Source organism: Jaculus jaculus, chromosome 5 (assembly GCF_020740685.1).
Source record: "Jaculus jaculus isolate mJacJac1 chromosome 5, mJacJac1.mat.Y.cur, whole genome shotgun sequence".
Classification (NCBI taxonomy): domain Eukaryota; kingdom Metazoa; phylum Chordata; class Mammalia; order Rodentia; family Dipodidae; genus Jaculus; species Jaculus jaculus.
Window position 1 is genome coordinate 37,224,116 of NC_059106.1, and position 17,352 is coordinate 37,241,467.

At 54.2% G+C, this 17,352-nt stretch overlaps 1 protein-coding gene across 8 annotated transcripts; it reads left to right on the forward strand.

The window, feature by feature from the left end:
- Nucleotides 1-285: 285 nt before the first annotated feature.
- Mib2 (MIB E3 ubiquitin protein ligase 2) lies at nt 286-17,296 on the forward strand. 8 transcript variants are annotated; one of them, XM_004657746.2, is made up of 21 exons: nt 526-570; nt 1,036-1,149; nt 2,098-2,255; nt 10,614-10,882; nt 10,980-11,151; nt 12,046-12,152; nt 12,258-12,452; nt 12,574-12,716; nt 12,839-12,946; nt 13,926-14,030; nt 14,108-14,270; nt 14,346-14,479; nt 14,567-14,715; nt 14,809-14,965; nt 15,072-15,232; nt 15,334-15,460; nt 15,543-15,776; nt 16,324-16,502; nt 16,583-16,770; nt 16,851-16,916; nt 17,003-17,296. In XM_004657746.2, exons 4-21 carry the CDS (start codon nt 10,636-10,638, stop codon nt 17,239-17,241), a joined length of 2,874 nt encoding a protein of 957 aa, XP_004657803.1. In that variant the 5' UTR covers nt 526-570; nt 1,036-1,149; nt 2,098-2,255; nt 10,614-10,635; the 3' UTR covers nt 17,242-17,296. The 8 variants fall into 8 exon arrangements, with proteins under 8 accessions (XP_045004911.1, XP_004657806.1, XP_004657803.1 ...); XM_004657747.2 differs by having other exon boundaries at nt 12,851-12,946; XM_045148976.1 differs by lacking the exon at nt 526-570 and adding an exon at nt 286-448 and having other exon boundaries at nt 14,108-14,479.
- Nucleotides 17,297-17,352: the final 56 nt, after the last annotated feature.

A 17,352-nucleotide genomic window follows, 5' to 3' on the forward strand; every position in this document is an offset into this window, starting at 1 on the left:
GGAACACAAACAAACAAACAAACAAAAACATGTTTTGAAACTAATTTGGTGAAGAACGTCTTTTCATTGCATCCCTAGAAGCCAAGCTATTTTGAGCAAGACGTCATCCCCAAACCTCCGTATCCATGGCAACAGAATGCGTCCAGGGAACAGACACTGCGCAGGCGGAAGGGGGGGGCTGTACCATACAGGCCCCGCCCCGAACCACTTCCGGGGTGGGAGCAACGCATCCAGTCTGGGGGCGCTGCTCCCTTCCTGTGTCCGTTCTTTCCGGTTCCCAGTCCTCGCCTTTCGATGTGCCCCTCTTTGCCGGAACGCGAGCACATGCCCCATCCCCTTTTGGATATGTAGAACGCCAGCCGGCCATATCTGTCCCTGGCTCCTGCACGTCACGCACCGGTCTTCTCGGTGTCCTCCGCCTATCTCCTTCAACCCGCCCCGGCGTCAAGTGCGTGACGTGCGCAGGGCAACTGGGAGCTGTCTGCCCCGCCCCCCGCCTGGCGCAGCAAACTACAACTCCCGGCAGGCTGTGGGGCGGTCCGGGACTCGAGCGGGGGTCGCGACAGCCGGGTGGGCTCGCGCGGGCGGGGCGGCCTGGGCGGGCGGTGGGGGGTTGCGGAGGGCCAAAGGCTTCCGCTGGCTCTCGCGTAGCTGATTCGAGGATCCGCTGTCAGCCTTGTTGCTGCTCGGGTCCCGGCGTCCGCGGGCGGAGGGGTGCAGAAACTCCGGGCAAGTGGGGGGCCAGGACCCAGACGGTCTCCCCGAGCTGGGGGCGGTGGCTGGAGGCCCAGACGGTCTGATCAGCCGGGAGGGGGTGGGGCTTGGGCAGGCGTCCCCACTCCTTCCTCGCGCCAGGCTTCGTGTCCCTCGCCCCTGGACGCAGCTCGTGCCCGGTGCGCGTCCACGGGCCGGGACACGGACGCAGCGCGGGGCGGCTGATGGAATGTGCCCCGGCCGCCCTGGACGGGTGGCGGCGCCGGTGGCTGCAGTGTGGTGGCGGGTGCTGATTGTGGGTCTCCGCACCCCTGGCCATAGGGTTGGATCTCTTGGGGCGGAACCTCAGCCCGGAGGAGGCCAGTCCCAAGTCTCCCAGCTTCAGGGCTGCTGCCTGATTCTCAAGGAGGGTGGGTGACAGTGGACCGCAGACAGGTGAGCTCTTGAAGGGCTGTGGCCTGATAGTTTGGGTTTGGTGCGTTCAGCTCGTGGATGCTGTTGGATGCTGTGTCAGGGGTTGTGGTTGTGTCTGAATGTGCTTGTGTGGACCGCGCAATGTGACATTCGTCCTGCATCCCTCTGGGCTCAGAACCCACGGAGAAAAGCAGATGTGTCAGGCAGGATCCTCATGGTCACCAGCAGGCTTGGGGATAGAGTAAACACAAGTACAGAAGCCCTGGCAGGGTTAGCACCTCCTGGAAGATTCCCTGGCTCTACATTTCACTCTGGCCTGTTGCTCTGGATGCAACAAGTATCTGAATGTCACTCTCCCACCCAAGGTCAGCCTTGGGCAGCAGGGAGAGCTCCGGGCTGCTGTGTGCCTGAGGCTTTCTAGCTACATAGCCAAGATTAGCAGTGACGACACCCCACCTCCATACTTTATGGCTTTTCCCCCAGAAGGTGCCTTGATACAGGGCAGATTTGGTCTTCTGACCCCTCTATCTTAGGGCATCATTCTGTCACTCCACTGGCATCCAGGATACCCACCTGTCTGGCAGGGACCTGGGATATGACCTTTTTTTTTTTTTTTTTTTTGCCACATTGTCGATTCAACAGTGTCAGGCACAGCTGGAGGTCTGAGGAGTAGCTCATCCTTGAGTTCTGTATGATCTATGTCATGTAACTTTATTCTTCTGAATAAAGGCATTCTGCTAACTCCCATGCTAAACATGATTTAATTTCTATGGCTTTGTGGGGCTTCCTGACAAGATAATCACAACCAGGGGGCAGTGTTCTGCACTGTCCTGACACTTCTGTCCTCTAAGAGGTGGCTGTTTCTAGTTGAAAAGAACACTAGTGGGCACCAGTAGCCCCAGTTGCCCCTATGAGACTGGTGGTAAATGCCAAGTGTATAAAACTGCCTCTAAAACCATCTTTCCCCAGCCTGGCTCCCTGCCTGCCTGCTTGGTTTGCTGTGTTCTGTGTTGGCAATGGCTGCTAGCTTCCCACTGGAAGTTTTGGTGACTGAGCAAATTTGTGGCCTGGCAAGTAGCAGCTAACTGCCTGGGATGAAAATTTGAGGCTGCCGTGTGTGCTCTGAGGTGAGTTATGATTTTTGTGAAGCACACTTGCTAACCAAGTCCTCATACTCTGACTGCCCCACTGTCACTGTAAATATCTAGAGGGCCAACTATGGAGATGTTCAGATGCTGTTCAGTGCCATGTCTGTGCTGTAAGGTAGATAGCAAAGTCCAGCAGAGGAAAAAGTCAGTTAACTAGGTAAATTTCCCACTGAGACACACATGGCACATTGTGGCATTCAACATCCTGAAATATGCTGTACAGCAGGGTTTGGTGACACTTCATGAGGTCTTGAAAATAAGATCACCTGTATACCTGGGCTGTAACAGCAGCAGCTCTTGGGCTGTGTTGAGCAGAGCTCCAGGTAGTGCTTCCAAGACCCCAAAACCCTCCATGCATATGAGGCTGAGGCTTCTGCAAGGCCACTGCTGTCTTTGGGAACTTTGGCAGGTTGCAGGGCACATGAAGCACATAGTACCTTCCTTTGCTTGGAGCCTTGTGGGGTTAGGGCAGGAAGGTGGAAGCAGGCAGATAGAGGCTTCCTGCTTTCTGGGAAGGGTTGGTTTGTGGCCATTGTCTGAAGGCTGTGGCAGGGCAGATCCAGGGAGGAAGTCTGGTAGTGAAGATCCCTTGGAGGTACATCTGTCTTAGAGACATTGCACCGTGCTGTCCATCTGCAGGACAGATTTCCATTTCTACCCCCTGTCAGGGGCTCCTCAGGCACCCTGGACACATGTCCTCACCCTGAAGTCTGCAGCATGGCTAGCCTGGATACAGGATACTGCCCAGGCCTGCAGGTCACTTCCTGGACTTGTTCAGAGGCTAAGCATAGGTCCGTTGTCTTCTGTTTGGACTTCACTTGGTGTGTTAGGAAGGCTGCCAGGCAGTCCAGCCAGTGACAAAGTAGCCTATGCTGACCAGCCCCTGCCTGCCATCGTGTCTGGTATTTTTAGCACAGTTAGGCAGTTCTCAGCCCTTGCCACTCTTCCAAAGACTGTCCCTCAGTAAGGAGCCCAGCAAAGTCATAGCACAACCAGGTGGAACCTGAGAGGGCTTCCTGACCAAAACCAGCAGCTCCTGATAGCCAGGACTGCTTCAACAAGATGGTAGATGTCTAGGCCAGGGGGAAGGTATTCTTTACCAGTCCTCCCCAGGGCACTGGGATTTGTGAACACTGAGAAACATCCAGCCTTAGTGGCACCCGTAGTCTCAGGAACTCTTCTCCAGTATCCCATCCTAGATATCTTAGAGTCTGTCCTCTGCTTCAGTGGTGGGATTCTGTGTCCAACACAAGTGCTCTGGGTCTGTAGATATGTCTCCCTGGTTCCCCTTGAATAGTCACTGCAGGGAGATACAGGAGAAAGGGTTTCTGGGCCTCAGAAGCAGCTGGACCTGACATTCTAGGACCTTCTTAGGAACCTGCTAGCTTTCCTTTACTCTTCCCTCTAGGCCTCCCTGCCTGATCCATTATTCTTTGGCTCAGCACATAATATTCTGTCTGTCATCAGTGTCCCATGCCCTTGGCCTCGGGGCTCAGTGTCTACCAAGGATGTGTGGGGTGGTGAGTGGGGACAAAACAGGATTAGAAATAGGAAGGTAATAATGAAATGTAGGCAAGCTGGGAAGGGCTCCCAAGTCAGCTTTTGGCTTTATACCCTGGGGACCAGCTTGCTTCCTGACCCTGCCCTGGGCCTGGAAGTGTTTGTACCATATCTGGGCATGAGTCCTTTGCCATAAAATTTCATTCTGAAATGGCTCCATGTCCCTTAGCTCTCTGTAAGTAGTGAGATGGACAGTCCCTAGCTCTCTGTCAATAGTGGGGTGTACAGTCCCAGACTGAGGCATTTTCTGGCTGTGCTAAAAATACCAAGCATGATGATAAGCAGGTGACAGTCAACAGAGGCCATTCTGTCACATTCTGGACTGCCTGGTAGCCTTCTTGCTACCCAATGTGGAGCTGCCAGCTGAGGCCTAGTCCTGACTTCGCCCAGACCTTCTTCTGTACATCCTCATGGGATATAACACGCCATGCTTGCTCTCATGCTTGAAGCACACACCCCTCTATCTTGTTTTAAAAGAACCAGCATCAAGTCATTAGTGGAGCTTGCAGGTGGGAAGTTGTGGTAGCTGGCCTGGGCCAGGCCCGTCTTGGCCGAGAGGCTACATTTACAGAATCAAGGACATGCCACATAGCTCCAGTGTGACCACAGCACCAGCTCACAGTACTGAGGTATTTTTTTGGGTGGGCAGGGTGTTTTTTTTTTTGTTTTTTTTTGTTTTTTTAAAGGCAAATTCTTGCATCTCAAGTCAACCTCAAATTCCCTTTATAGCTGAGGATGACCTTGTTTTTGTTTTGTTTGTTTTTGTTCCCAGGTAGGGTCTCACTGTAGTCTAAATTGACCTGAAACTCACTTTGTAGTCCCAGGCTGGCCTCAAACTTGCAAACTTGCAGCCATTCTCCTACCTCTGCCTCTTGAGTGCTGGGATTGAAGATGTATACCACCATGCCTGGTGAACTACTTTTTTTTTTTTTTTTTTTTTTTGGTTTGTCGAGGTAGGGTCTCATTCTATCCCAGACTGACCTGGAACTCACTATGTAATCTCAGGCTGGCCTTGAACTCACAGTGATTCTCCTACCTCTGCCTCCCAAGTGCTGGGATTAAATATGTGTGCTACCATGCCCCGCTTAAAAATTTTTTTTTTTTTTTTTTTTTTTGGTTTTTTCGAGGTAGGGTCTCACTCTGGTCCAGGCTGACCTGGAATTAACTCTGTTATCTCAGGGTGGCCTTGAACTCATGGCAATCCTCCTACCTCTGCCTCCCAAGTGCTGGGATTAAAGGCGTGCGCCACCACGCCCGGCTTTAAAAATATTTTTTATGTTTATTTATTTATTTGAAAGTGACAGAGAGAGAGAGAGAGAGAATGGGTGCACCAGGGCTTCCAGCCACTGCAAACGAACTCCAGATGTGTGTGCCCCCTTGTGCATCTGGCTAATGTGGGTCCTGGGGAGTAGAGACTTGAACCAGGTCCTTGGGCTTCATAGGCAAGCATTTAACCACTAAGCCATCTCTCTAGCCCTTAAAAAATATTTTTATTTACTTATTTGAGAGAGAGAGAGAGGCAGACAGTGAATGTGAGTGCACTAGGGCCTCCTGCCACTGCAGATAAACTCCAGACACACGTGCCACATTGTGCATCTGGTTTTACATGGGTATTGGGTAATTGAACCCAGGCTGTCAGGCTTTGCAAACAAGTGACTTTGACCACTGAGTAATCTCTCCAGCTTTCTGACCTTAAACTTCTGATCCTCCTGCCTCTGTGATTGCAGGCATGTGCTACCATGCCTGGCTTATGCAATCCTGGGCATCCAAACCAAAAGCTTTGTGCATGCTGGGCAGGCACTTTACCAGTTCACTCACATATTTAGCCCTTCCTGCTGTTTTGTTTTGTTTTTATTTATTTATTTTATTTTTTCGAGGTAGGTAGGGTCTCGCTCTAGCCCAGGCTGACCTGGAATTCACTCTGTAGTCTCAGGGTGGCCTCGAACTCACAGCAGTCCTCCTACTCTGCCTCCCAAGTACTGGGATCAAAGGCATGTGCTACCACACTCAGCTCTTATTCTTTTTGTTTGTTTGTTTTGTTTCTGGAGGTTGGGTCTTGCTGTAACCCAGGCTGACCTGGAATTCACTTTGTAGTCTCAGAATGGCCTTGAATTGAATTTGATCTTCCCACCTCTGCCTCCTGAGTGCTGAAATTAAAGGTGTTCACCACTATGCCTGGTAGCTTGTTCTGGTATTTGTTTTTTTCCCTGAGGCAGGGTCTCACTCTAGCTCAGGGTGACCTTGAACTCACTATGTAGTCTCAGGGTGGCCTCGAAGTCACAGAGATTTTCCTTCCTCTGCTTCCTTAGTGCTGGGATTAAAGGTGTGTGCCACCATGCTTGGCTTGTTGTGTTTTTTTTTAATATTTTATTTTTATTTAGTAATTTAAGAGAGAGAAGGAGATACAGAAATAGGCAGGAGAGAGAGAGAATGGGTGTGCCAGGGCCTCTAGCCACTGCAAACGAACTCCAGATGATTGTGCCTCCTTGTGCTGGCTTACATGGGTCCTGGGGAGTTGAACCTGGGTCCTTTGGCTTTGTAGGTAAGCACCTTAACTGCTAAGCCATCTCTCTAGCCCCTTGATCTTGTTTTTGAGATGGTTTCGTGCTATGCAGCCTAGGCTGGTCTTGAACTTGAGACCCTTCTGTTTCAGTCTTCCAAATGTAGGCATTATAGGTGTATGTTACTCTAGCACTTGAGTTCAGCTTGGCTTCTTTTGTGTTAGTGCTGGGCCAGGTCTAGGATTTGGCAGACAGGGAGTCCCTTGCCATCAGGGCCTCCAGGTGGGTCAGTCTGCTCTGCCCACAGTGATTTGGGTCTGTGGTTGTCTGTAGCAGCCCTTGCTTTGGGTAAACAGGAGTGTTGAGTGAGGAGGAGCCCTGTTCCAGCTGTGATGAACACTGATGGCAGGAAGGATGGTGTGTGTGTCTCCAGTGGAGGTCAGCAACCTGGCAGGGGTTTGAGGCTTGTGCACCTAAGAAGCAGTGCCACCACTGTGCCAGCAAGCCACTGTCTTGGTCTCTCCCTGCCTCCGCCATATATGCAAGGGTGGTCCCCATGCCGAGAAGGCCGGGGGTGGGGCCCAGCCCAGCAGGGTCTGCATGTTTTGGAATCTCCCCAGAGAGAGTTTGAATCTATTACCTGGAACAGCTAGGGATCCTGGAGATCAGGCAGTGAGAAGTATAGTTTAGCTAAGGAAGAGGGTGTGAATTCCCTCCAAGACAGTCCCTAGTGAGGACCAGAGGTGCTCTGAAGGACAGTCATGACCATGACAAGGGGGAGAGCAGCCAGTGGAACCGTGCCCCCCTTAGTGCTGCTCAGAGAGAGGTGCCTGGCTTTCAGTAAGCATGCTGTGTTTGGGTTGCGTGGATAGGGCCGAGGATGGCTGGACCCTTGAAACTGGTCTGTGTATTGTCAGAGCAGCCAAGCACAGGCTCTCCGTTTTCTTTGAATATCACTCATTCTCACCCATTGAGGAAATAGTGAAGCCGGCAGGGGCTGGGGCAGGCCAGACATGAGGTACGGCAGTGAAAGAACTTGGTGGCTGCCTTCTGAGGCCTCCATGGGTTCACTGCTTGGTCAAGGGGAGCTGTGCAGAACTGGAAGGACCCTGAGATCCCACTAAGGGCAGTGAAGGTCTGCTCTGGTGCCATCCATATTAGCTGACGGTGTGGGAGGTGAGGCTAAGCAGGCTTGTTCCACACAAGACCCTCCCCTGGGCCGGGACTAGCACCAGAGAGTCAAAGGCATTCTCACTGGCAGTTCTCACTATGGCTGTTCAGTGTTTGGCCCTCCACTGTGGAAGGAGGAAGCCTCTGGTGCTAGAGTCTACCCTAATCTTAGGCCCTGGTGCCACATCTTAGTAGGGTCTCCAGAGCCCATAGAGGGGAGGGACTGAGAGGGGACAGGCTAGGCCCCTGGACCAATGATTCTCTGGAGAAACAGAGCCTAGCCATTTGGAGAGGCTCCTCACCAGTGCTGGGATGGGAGAATGTGAGCTTTTAAAATGTCTACTTTGGGGGGCTGGAGAGATGGCTTAGTGGTTAAGTGCTTACCTGTGAAGCCTAAGGACTCCAGTTCGAGGCTCGATTCTCCAGGACCCACGTTAGCCAGATGCACAAGGGGGTGCATGCGTCTGGAAGTCATTTGCAGTGGCTGTAAGCCCTGGCATGCCCATTCTCTCTCTCTCTTTCTGCCTCTTTCTCTCTCTGTTACTCTCAAATAAGTAAATAAATGAACAAAAAAAATGTCTACTTTGGAATAGGGAGATGGCTAAGTGATTAAAGGTGCTTGCTTAAAATGTCTACCTGCTTCTGCTTTGACCTTGGTAGTCTTGTGCAAGTGAGGAGGGAAGAAAACTGCAGAAGGCTGAGCCAGCCAGGAGGCTCCTGTCCTTGACAGTGAGGCAGGGTGCAGATTAAGAGGCATCTGTGGCAGCACCCTGGCCAGCATAGGCTTTCTAGTGGTGCTGGAATTCTCAATGGGCCTGGATCTGAGACAGCCTGTGGTATTCAGGTCTCTGCCAGCTCTCAGGCAGAGTGGGAGTATGGGACGAGGCTTGGCCACTGACCCTTCACTGTCCACTTGCGGCTTCGTGATGGGTAGGTAGACATTTGCTGAACTGGACAGGTCAGGAGACTCTTAGTTGGGGAATGGGTAGGGATGATGGAAGGGCCCAGGTGGAGGGGTGGTATGTGCTGTCTACTTGTTGCTCAGCCACCTAGCTCAGCCTGGCCTCTGTCCTGTGACTGAGGCCACTGGGCCAGAGTTGGAGCTGGCAGGGCCCTGACCAGTTGTCATCATCCCCTCCAAATCTTCAGCTACAGCCAACCCTGGCTCATAGTGACCTCCCAGCATCTTGTGAAGGCTGAGCAGTGTCCTGGAACCAGGCTACTGGTGTGTCCTACTCTGAGCAGTAGCCCTGGGTGGCTCCTTCCCCACCTTCAGGGCTCGGTGGTTAAACAGTATGGAGTGGAAGTGACTTTTCATGGTCCAGGAGCCCCTGAGCCCTCTCCATGTTAGTTTGTCTTTCAGATCCACTCATGTTCCAGGTGGTGACACATACCTGAATCCCCAGCACTTGGGAAGCTGAGGCAGGAAGATAGTAAGTCTGAGGCAAGACAGTGTTCATGTTCAGGCTTTATTTCAAGACTTGCATCATAGAGTGCTCAGGCCAAGTGGGCAGCCCAAAATGATTGCTTGGCATGGCTGGCTCCCTAATACCCTGGAATTGCTTATCCCTTTTGTAAATTTCTCCTGGAGTCGCTGTAGTAAGTAGACTTAAATTTGGCTGCTGTTCTTCCATGTCCGTCTGTGAATTTTTCCCTGCTGTCCTGTGTAGCACAATAAGGTTACCTGAACACTAAATACTGCAGGGCGCAGTATACCCTGCATAATTTCTAAATGTACCATCTCTTGGCTTCCCTACATGTGACCAAAGAGGGCATCTGTAGTGCTGTGTGACCTATTGCAGTATCCTTGACATATGGGGCTGTCCTGCCTATGTGAGCAGTGTTCTGGTGACCATATACACCATATGTACCAAGTATCCTGGTGTACCTGTTTCTGTCTCTTGCCTCTTTTCTGTGGGTTTGTCTTAAGTCTTTCCTCTTTCTTTCTCTGTCTCTCTTTTTCTTCTTTTTTTGAAGTAGGGTCTCACTCTAGCCCAAGCTGACCTGCAATTCACTATGTAGTCTCAGGGTGGCCTTAAACTCTCAGTAACCCTCCTACCTCTGCCTCCTCTGAGTGCTGGGATTGAAGGTGTGCACCACCACGTCTGGCTTTTTTTTTATTTTTATTTTCCCTGAGGTAGGGTCTTTCTTTAGCTCAGGCTGGGCTTGAATTCACAATGATCCTCCTACCTCAGTCTTCCAAGTGCTGGGCTTAAAGGTGTGCTTCACCACACCTGGTGTTTCAAATCTTTCATATGGACTTGTGGGGTTGTCCAGATTGTTATTGCAAATGTATTCCCTCACTTCGTTGCCTTTTCAGTGGCTTGCTGGTGTCTTATTGAACAGTCCTACGTGCCACAGAAAGGTACTCTTTTCTTCTGAAAGCTCTTTGTCCTACATATATGTATCTCCAGTTCTCATCTATAAGTTTATTTATTTATTTTTTTTTTTGAGGTAGGGTCTCGCTCTGGTCCAGGCTGACCTGGAATTCTCTATGTAGCCCTCAAACTCATGGCGATTCTCCTACCTCTGCCTCCCAAGTGCTGGGATTAAAGGTGTGCACCACCACGCCTGGCTCTCATCTATAAGCTTTAAAGCACATGCATTTTTTTTTTTTTGAGGTAGGGTCTTGCTCTAGCCCAGGCTGACCTGGAATTCACTATGTAGTCTCAGAATGGCCTTGAACTCACGGTGATCCACCTATCTCCACCTCCCGAGTGCTGGGATTAAAGGCATGTGTCACCATGCCCAACTAAAGTGCATGCATATTGACATATTGACAGTGTGTTGCATGTAATCTTCTGGAAAGAGCTCACTAGCACATGGCTACACTGCCAGGTCTGGTCCTTGGTCCTTTGGGTCAGTCTTTCTGTAGTGGCCCCAACCTCAGTCCCCTACCTTCAGGCCAAATGTCGCCTTTACCTTCTCTGCTGGCCTCCTCTGGTGCTGGCCTGAATGCCTGTTTCCAGCCTTCCTGGGCCCTAGGGCACTCACACATACTGTCCTTCCTGCTAGGCCCTGTGGTTTGGTTCTCCCAGGTATCCTTTAGTTCTAGGTTATAGGACAGGTGGTATCTGACATGGCCTGAGGGTGCTCTTTGCTGCAGGTCCCTGAGCAGCCTCACCACAATGGACCCAGACCCCCAGGCAGGTGTGCAGGTGGGCATGCGTGTGGTGCGCGGCGTGGACTGGAAGTGGGGCCAGCAGGATGGAGGTGAGGGCGGCGTGGGCACAGTGGTGGAGCTCGGTCGCCACGGCAGCCCTTCAACCCCCAATCGCACAGTTGTTGTTCAGTGGGACCAGGGCACACGCACCAACTATCGTGCTGGCTACCAGGGTGCCCACGACCTGCTGCTCTACGACAACGCGCAGATAGGTACGTGGTGAGGCACCACCGTGAGCAGGGCCTATGGGTGGGACTGGCCAGGCAATAGGAGGCCAGCATGCCTTCACTAATCCCATTTTGTTCCTAGGCATCCGCCACCCCAACATCATCTGTGACTGCTGTAAGAAACATGGGCTCCGTGGCATGCGTTGGAAGTGTCGCGTCTGTTTTGACTATGACCTCTGCACACAGTGCTATATGCACAACAAACATGACCTCACCCATGCCTTTGAGCGTTATGAGACGGCTCACTCACGCCCGTAAGTTCCCCAGGCTGTGACTACCACCCCAGGGCCTTGTGACATGTTCCTTGGAGACTTAGCTAGGCCTTGGCCTCTGGGAACTGAGACACTTAAAAAGCTCCTACCAAGTCCCTACTGAGTCATTTCCTTGAAGAAGTCATGGTTACTCCAGGGGCCTCACCATTGATGCTATTGCCGCACCTACAGACAGGCATCTGTCCTCAGGTCCTCAAGGTGTGTGGTGTGGATGGGGTTTCCTTTGCTGTCTCACCCTGAGTCAGGATTGGCTCCTAAGTATGACTGGAGCACTGCAGGTGGCCTTTGTGTGGCCACATAGCCAGCAATGGCCACGTAAGCACACCACATCCCTTGGAGGGACTGGGCCTGGAAGCTGACCTTGGAGAGCCATCCCCTAGCCACAGCTGAGAGCAGCCCTGGCCTGGCACAAAGATGCTGTGCTGCGGTCAGAGGGCATGGGGCTGGGAGAGGAATGTCTGTTGGTTGGGGCAGGCACTCCGAGATACCACTCTTTGGCTCCTACACAGTGACCCATCTCTTTGACCTTCCTTACATGTGGGGAGAAGCATGGTTCTAGGTACTAACTGCCTGTGCCATGCCAAATCCCTTCTCTGGGACAAGCCCTACTCCTGTTCACTGAGGGCACAGGCTGCACTGAGGGCCCCCCAAGGTCCCTTTCTCAGCCTTGCTCTGATGAAGGTCAAGCCCAGAGGCATTGGATGGCTTATTTCCATGAGGCCTTCTCCCAGAGTATGTAAAGTTATTCAAGGGCAAGAGCTGGGTCTTAGCATCAGGACACCCATTCTACAGACCTATTAGTGTTAGTAGTGCCTTTGGGGTAGAAGAACAGGCTGTTACAGCACTCTCCATGGTTCAGGACTCATTCTCTTGCAGGGTCACACTGAGTCCCCGCCAGGGCCTTCCTCGAATTCCACTAAGGGGCATCTTTCAGGGAGCAAAGGTAGTACGAGGCCCCGACTGGGAGTGGGGCTCACAAGATGGTGAGTGGCTGGAAAGGGGGGACAAGGGGGCAAAGCTGTGCTACAGCTAGTTATGGCTATGCCTTGAGCACGCTCTTGCCTGATGGGGGGACACTGTCTCCTTAGGAGGGGAAGGGAAGCCAGGCCGTGTGGTAGACATCCGTGGCTGGGATGTGGAGACAGGCCGGAGTGTGGCCAGCGTGACATGGGCAGATGGGACTACCAACGTGTATCGTGTGGGCCACAAGGGCAAGGTGGATCTCAAGTGTGTCGGCGAGGCAGCTGGTGGCTTCTACTATAAGGAACACCTCCCGAGGCTCGGTATGGGGCTGGCTTCACTGATACTAGCTGCCCTCCTGCCCTGCCTGGCTGGGCAGGCACTGCCCTAGCATGTCCTAGAGGGGGTTTGATACCTGAGGCCTAGCCTGCCACCCTCCCCCAGGCAAGCCAGCAGAACTGCAGCGTAGGGTGAGTGCTGATGGCCAGCCTTTCCAGCGTGGGGACAAGGTCAAATGTCTGCTGGACACAGACATCCTAAGGGACATGCAAGAAGGCCACGGTGGATGGAACCCTAGGATGGCAGAGGTGAGCCACCTTGCCTTCTGAGTCCCTGTGTGTCCTCCCTCCCTAAGTCCTCTGGACCCCCAGCCCTCTTCCTGCCCCCAAGTCCAGCCTGACCCAGCCATAGCCTCCGTGACCCGCCACAGTTTATCGGACAGACGGGCACCGTGCACCGCATCACAGACCGTGGGGACGTGCGTGTGCAGTTCAACCATGAGACCCGCTGGACCTTCCACCCTGGGGCTCTCACCAAGGTGCCTAGGGGCCCGGGCTGAGCCCCACCCATTGCTTCTGTAACCCCTTCTATATATCTGCTCAGCCCTGGGAGTGGTCAGGCAGAACTAGGGCACCAGCCTCTTCCTGAAGGAAGGGGAGAGCCTGGTGGGTGGAGGTGGGGCCCAGAAGGGGATCCAGGTGTGAGAGGATCCAGAGTAGAAGCACTGGGAATGCTAGAGCTCGGAGCCCATGGGCTCAGGCCTGTGTCCTAAGAACCAAAGGAAAGTGGACATCATAGTGATCTGGAAGTGGGATTGCTGGGCATGTTCTCTGAGGTCTTTGTGTCTGCAGCGTGGGGTAGATGAACAAGATAGGCAGAGGCTTGCCCAGGGTGGTGGGGACTGGTCCAGGTGGGCTCTGTGATAACAGTTTGGGAAGCAGGGCTATGGGGATGAGGCCTGGACCAGGCAGGTAGAGGGATGTGTAGGAGGCCACCCTGGGGGAGGGGGAGGCTGTGCTTTTTTCTGAACAGGAGAGGAGGGGCAAGACAGCAGCATGTAGAGCGTCACTCTCACCTGAGTGCACAGGTTGTGTGTTCCCTGCAGGAATACCCCTTCACACCATTCCTGCCCTCCATCCTGGCCCTGCTTTGGCACAGCAAGGGTCCCGCCCTGCTTTGGACCTACCCTATGTCTTGGGCCTAGCACATTTTCCAGACTGTCCTGGGTCTGGTACATGTTTCCTGAGCTATATGTACCCAGAGCTGGCTTTGCCTGGTCTGGATGCTGCAGCCCCAATGCCTGTCTCCCCCATGGCCTTGGAATTAAGACAACCCAAGGCTGCTTTGGTCACCTGAGGCCCTTGTGTGGCAAGATCCTCTGGTTGTTTGAGGAAGAAACTGGGGTCAAGGGCAGATCTGCCTATCCTGTGGAGCTCCAGGGAGGTACCCTCCTCCACAAATCCTGGGCAGCTACAAGTAGCTGGGGGGACCCCCTTACCTGTCTCTCTGTTACCCAGCACAACAACTTCTGGGTGGGCGATGTGGTCCGGGTTATTGATGACCTTGACACCGTGAAGCGATTGCAAGCTGGACATGGTGAATGGACAGATGACATGGCCCCTGTGAGTCATACTCTTTCCCTGCCCTTGCTCCTGTTGCCCCACCCCCAACCTGCTGTGACTCCACTTCTTCCTCTCAGGCCCTGGGTCGAGTGGGGAAAGTTGTGAAGGTGTTTGGAGATGGGAACCTGCGTGTGGCTGTTGGTGGTCAGCGGTGGACCTTTAGCCCCTCCTGCCTGGTGGCTTACCGGCCTGAAGAAGATGCCAACCTGGATGTGGCTGAGCGTGCCAGGGAGAACAAAAGTGCGGCACCAGCCTCGGTGGCCAGTGGGAGGCAGGGAAGCCCCTGGCCAGCACTTACCTCAGCCCTGCCCTCAGGCTCATTGAGCGTGGCCCTGGACAAGCTGCGGGCCCAGAAGAGTGACCCAGAGCACCCGGGGAGGCTGGTGGTGGAGGCCGCACTGGGAAATGTGGCCAGGGCTCTGGACCTGCTGCGGCGGCACCCAGAGCAGGCAAGCTCTAGCCCTGTCCCTTCTGGTGGCCAGCAGCAGGGCCAGAAGGCAGAGAGTACAGCACTCACTCCCTGGCTGTCTTTGCAGGTGGACACCAAAAACCAGGGCCGAACTGCCCTACAGGTGGCTGCCTACTTGGGCCAGGTAGAGCTAGTGCGGCTGCTGCTGCAGGCCAGAGCAGGTGTGGATCTGCCAGATGAGGAGGGCAACACTGCACTCCACTATGCAGCTCTGGGGTGAGGCTCGGGCAGACTAGTGGGTATTGGTAGGGTCCAGGCTTTGGAGCCAGTGGACATAGCACTCCTCTGCCACCCCTACTTCTCCATCAGGAACCAGCCTGAGGCCACACGGGTTCTACTGAGCGCAGGGTGTGGGGCAGATGTCCGCAATGGCACCCGAAGCACAGCACTGCATGTGGCTGTGCAGAGGGGTTTCCTGGAAGTGGTAAAGACCCTGTGTGAACGTGGCTGTGATGTCAACCTGTCGGTGAGTGGTAGTCTCTGGGTGCTGTGCCATTAAACAACCCTGGGTCAAGAGGGCAGCTTGACCCTAGAGGGAGGCACCGCTGTGTGACTAGTCCCCTTTGCTGCAGGATGCCCATGCTGACACACCCCTGCACTCTGCCATCTCTGCGGGGGCTGGTGCCAGCAGCATCGTTGAAGTCCTCACTGAGGTGCCTGGCATTGATGTCACTGCCACCAACAGCCAGGGCTTCACATTATTGCACCATGCATCCCTCAAGGGCCACGTGCTGTGAGTGTGGGGGTTGGGCACATTGCTGGGCTGCACTGACCCAGAGCACCCAGGAGAGGTGCTTAAAGAAGGCCGTGGACAGACTTCCATTGCATCCACAGAGCCGTCAGGAAAATTCTGGCACGGGCACGACAGCTGGTGGATGCCAAAAAGGAGGATGGCTTTACTGCACTGCATCTGGCTGCCCTCAACAACCACCGTGAGGTGGCCCAGGTCCTCATCCGAGAGGTGGGTACAGGGGCTCCAGGCCAGCCTGAGAAACAGGTCAGTTGGGTCCTTGGGCTGAGCCTGTGCCTATATATCTACCCAGGGTCGCTGTGACGTGAATGTACGCAACAGGAAGCTCCAGACCCCACTGCATCTGGCTGTGCAGCAGGCCCACGTGGGGCTGGTACCTTTACTGGTGGATGCTGGCTGCAGTGTCAACAGCGAAGATGAGGAGGGAGACACAGCTCTGCATGTGGCACTGCAGCGTCATCAGCTGCTGCCCTTGGTGGCTGACAGGGCTGGGGGGGACCCAGGGCCTTTGCAGCTGCTGTCCAGGGTGAGGAAGTAAGGAGTGAGTGAGTGAGTGCTGGAGAGATGAGCTTGAGTCGCTTTTTACCTCCCCTGATGCTGGGAGAACCAGGCTTGCTGCAGAGTGGGGCAGCCCTGGAGTGGGTGGAGTCCAGCGGGTGTGGGAGGGGCAAGTGGAGAGTAGTGTCAGAACTCTGGGAGCTGCTCAGCCAAGGCACCTGTAGTCCCCACTTCATGTTTTCTTTAAAAGAAACCCTTATATTTTATTTGAGAGAGAGAGAAAGAGGTAGATAGAGAATGGGCGCGCCAGGGACTCAAGCCACTACAGATGAACTACAGACACATGCACTACCTTGTGCTTCTGGCTTACTTGGGTACTGCAGAAACGGGTTCTTTGGCTTTGCTTGCAAGTGCCTTAACCATGAAGCCATCTCCCCTCTCTTACTCGTACCAGAGGTCTCAGACAGGAAAGGGATACCAGTGTTTTCGTTCCAAAGGCAGGGGCACCCCTTGCCCAGGCTTCTGGGGCTGCCTGGTATCAGCAGAGACATTCCTCAATGTGTCCTGCTATCCAGCTACAGGCCTCCGGCCTCCCAGGTAGCGCTGAGCTGACGGTGGGAGCAGCTGTAGCCTGTTTCCTGGCGCTGGAGGGCGCAGATGTGAGCTATGCTAACCACCGCGGCCGGAGTCCACTGGATCTGGCTGCTGAGGGCCGAGTGCTCAAGGCCTTGCAGGGCTGTGCCCAGCGCTTTCGGTAAGCCTGCAAGGAGGGAATGGGTAATGCCTGTAAGGCCACTGGCCGGTTTCAAGTCCCCTCCTCCCTTCCAACTGCAGGGAGCGACAAGCAGGCAGCAGTGGGGGTGGGGCCCCAGGCCCCAGACATGTGCTCAGCACACCTAACACCGTGACGAACCTGCAAGTGGCTGGCACGTCGGGGCCAGAAGCCGCTGAGTGCCTGGTGTGCTCCGAGCTGGCGCTGCTGGTTCTGTTCTCGCCCTGCCAGCACCGCACAGTGTGTGAGGGTGAGTGGGGGCGGGAGCACGGGGCCCAGAGGCGGCCAGGCCTGCGCAGTCCCACCCTTCTAACTGAGCTGCACCGGCAGAGTGTGCACGTCGGATGAAGAAGTGCATCAGGTGCCAGGTGGTCATCAGCAAGAAGCTGCGTCCAGGTGGGTGGGAGGCGCTCGGCAATCACCTTCCCGTCCCAGGGCACACTCCCCCACACTCAAGCCTCATACCCACCGCGTACTTCCAGATGGCTCGGAGGTGGCGAACGCCGTCCCCGTGCTCGGCCCGCCAAGGCAGCTGGTGGAGGAGCTGCAGAGCCGCTATCGGCAGATGGAAGAGCGCATCACCTGCCCCATCTGCATTGACAGCCACATCCGTCTGGTATTCCAGTGCGGCCACGGCGCGTGCGCGCTTTGTGGCGCCGCGCTCAGTGTCTGCCCCATCTGCCGCCAGCCCATCCGCGACCGCATCCAGATCTTTGTGTGAGCTCACGCAGCGCTCGGCGGCCCATCTCAGAGCCTCCTTCACAATTTATTTTTGTTTTTTGGTGTCTCTTTTTTTTTTTTTTTTTTTTTTGAGGTAGGGTCTCACTCTAGC

What these genes read in the sequence shown, in the direction of transcription:
- Mib2 (XM_045148976.1), top strand. Translation starts at nt 10,636, where the DNA reads ATGGACCCAGACCCCCAGGCAGGTGTGCAGGTGGGCATGCGTGTGGTG. An exon ending in GGAGTGGGGCTCACAAGATG is followed by an intron (nt 12,153 to 12,257) that starts GTGAGTGGCTGG and finishes CTGTCTCCTTAG; the next exon opens with GAGGGGAAGGGAAGCCAGGC. An exon ending in GCACCGCACAGTGTGTGAGG is followed by an intron (nt 16,771 to 16,850) that starts GTGAGTGGGGGC and finishes CTGCACCGGCAG; the next exon opens with AGTGTGCACGTCGGATGAAG.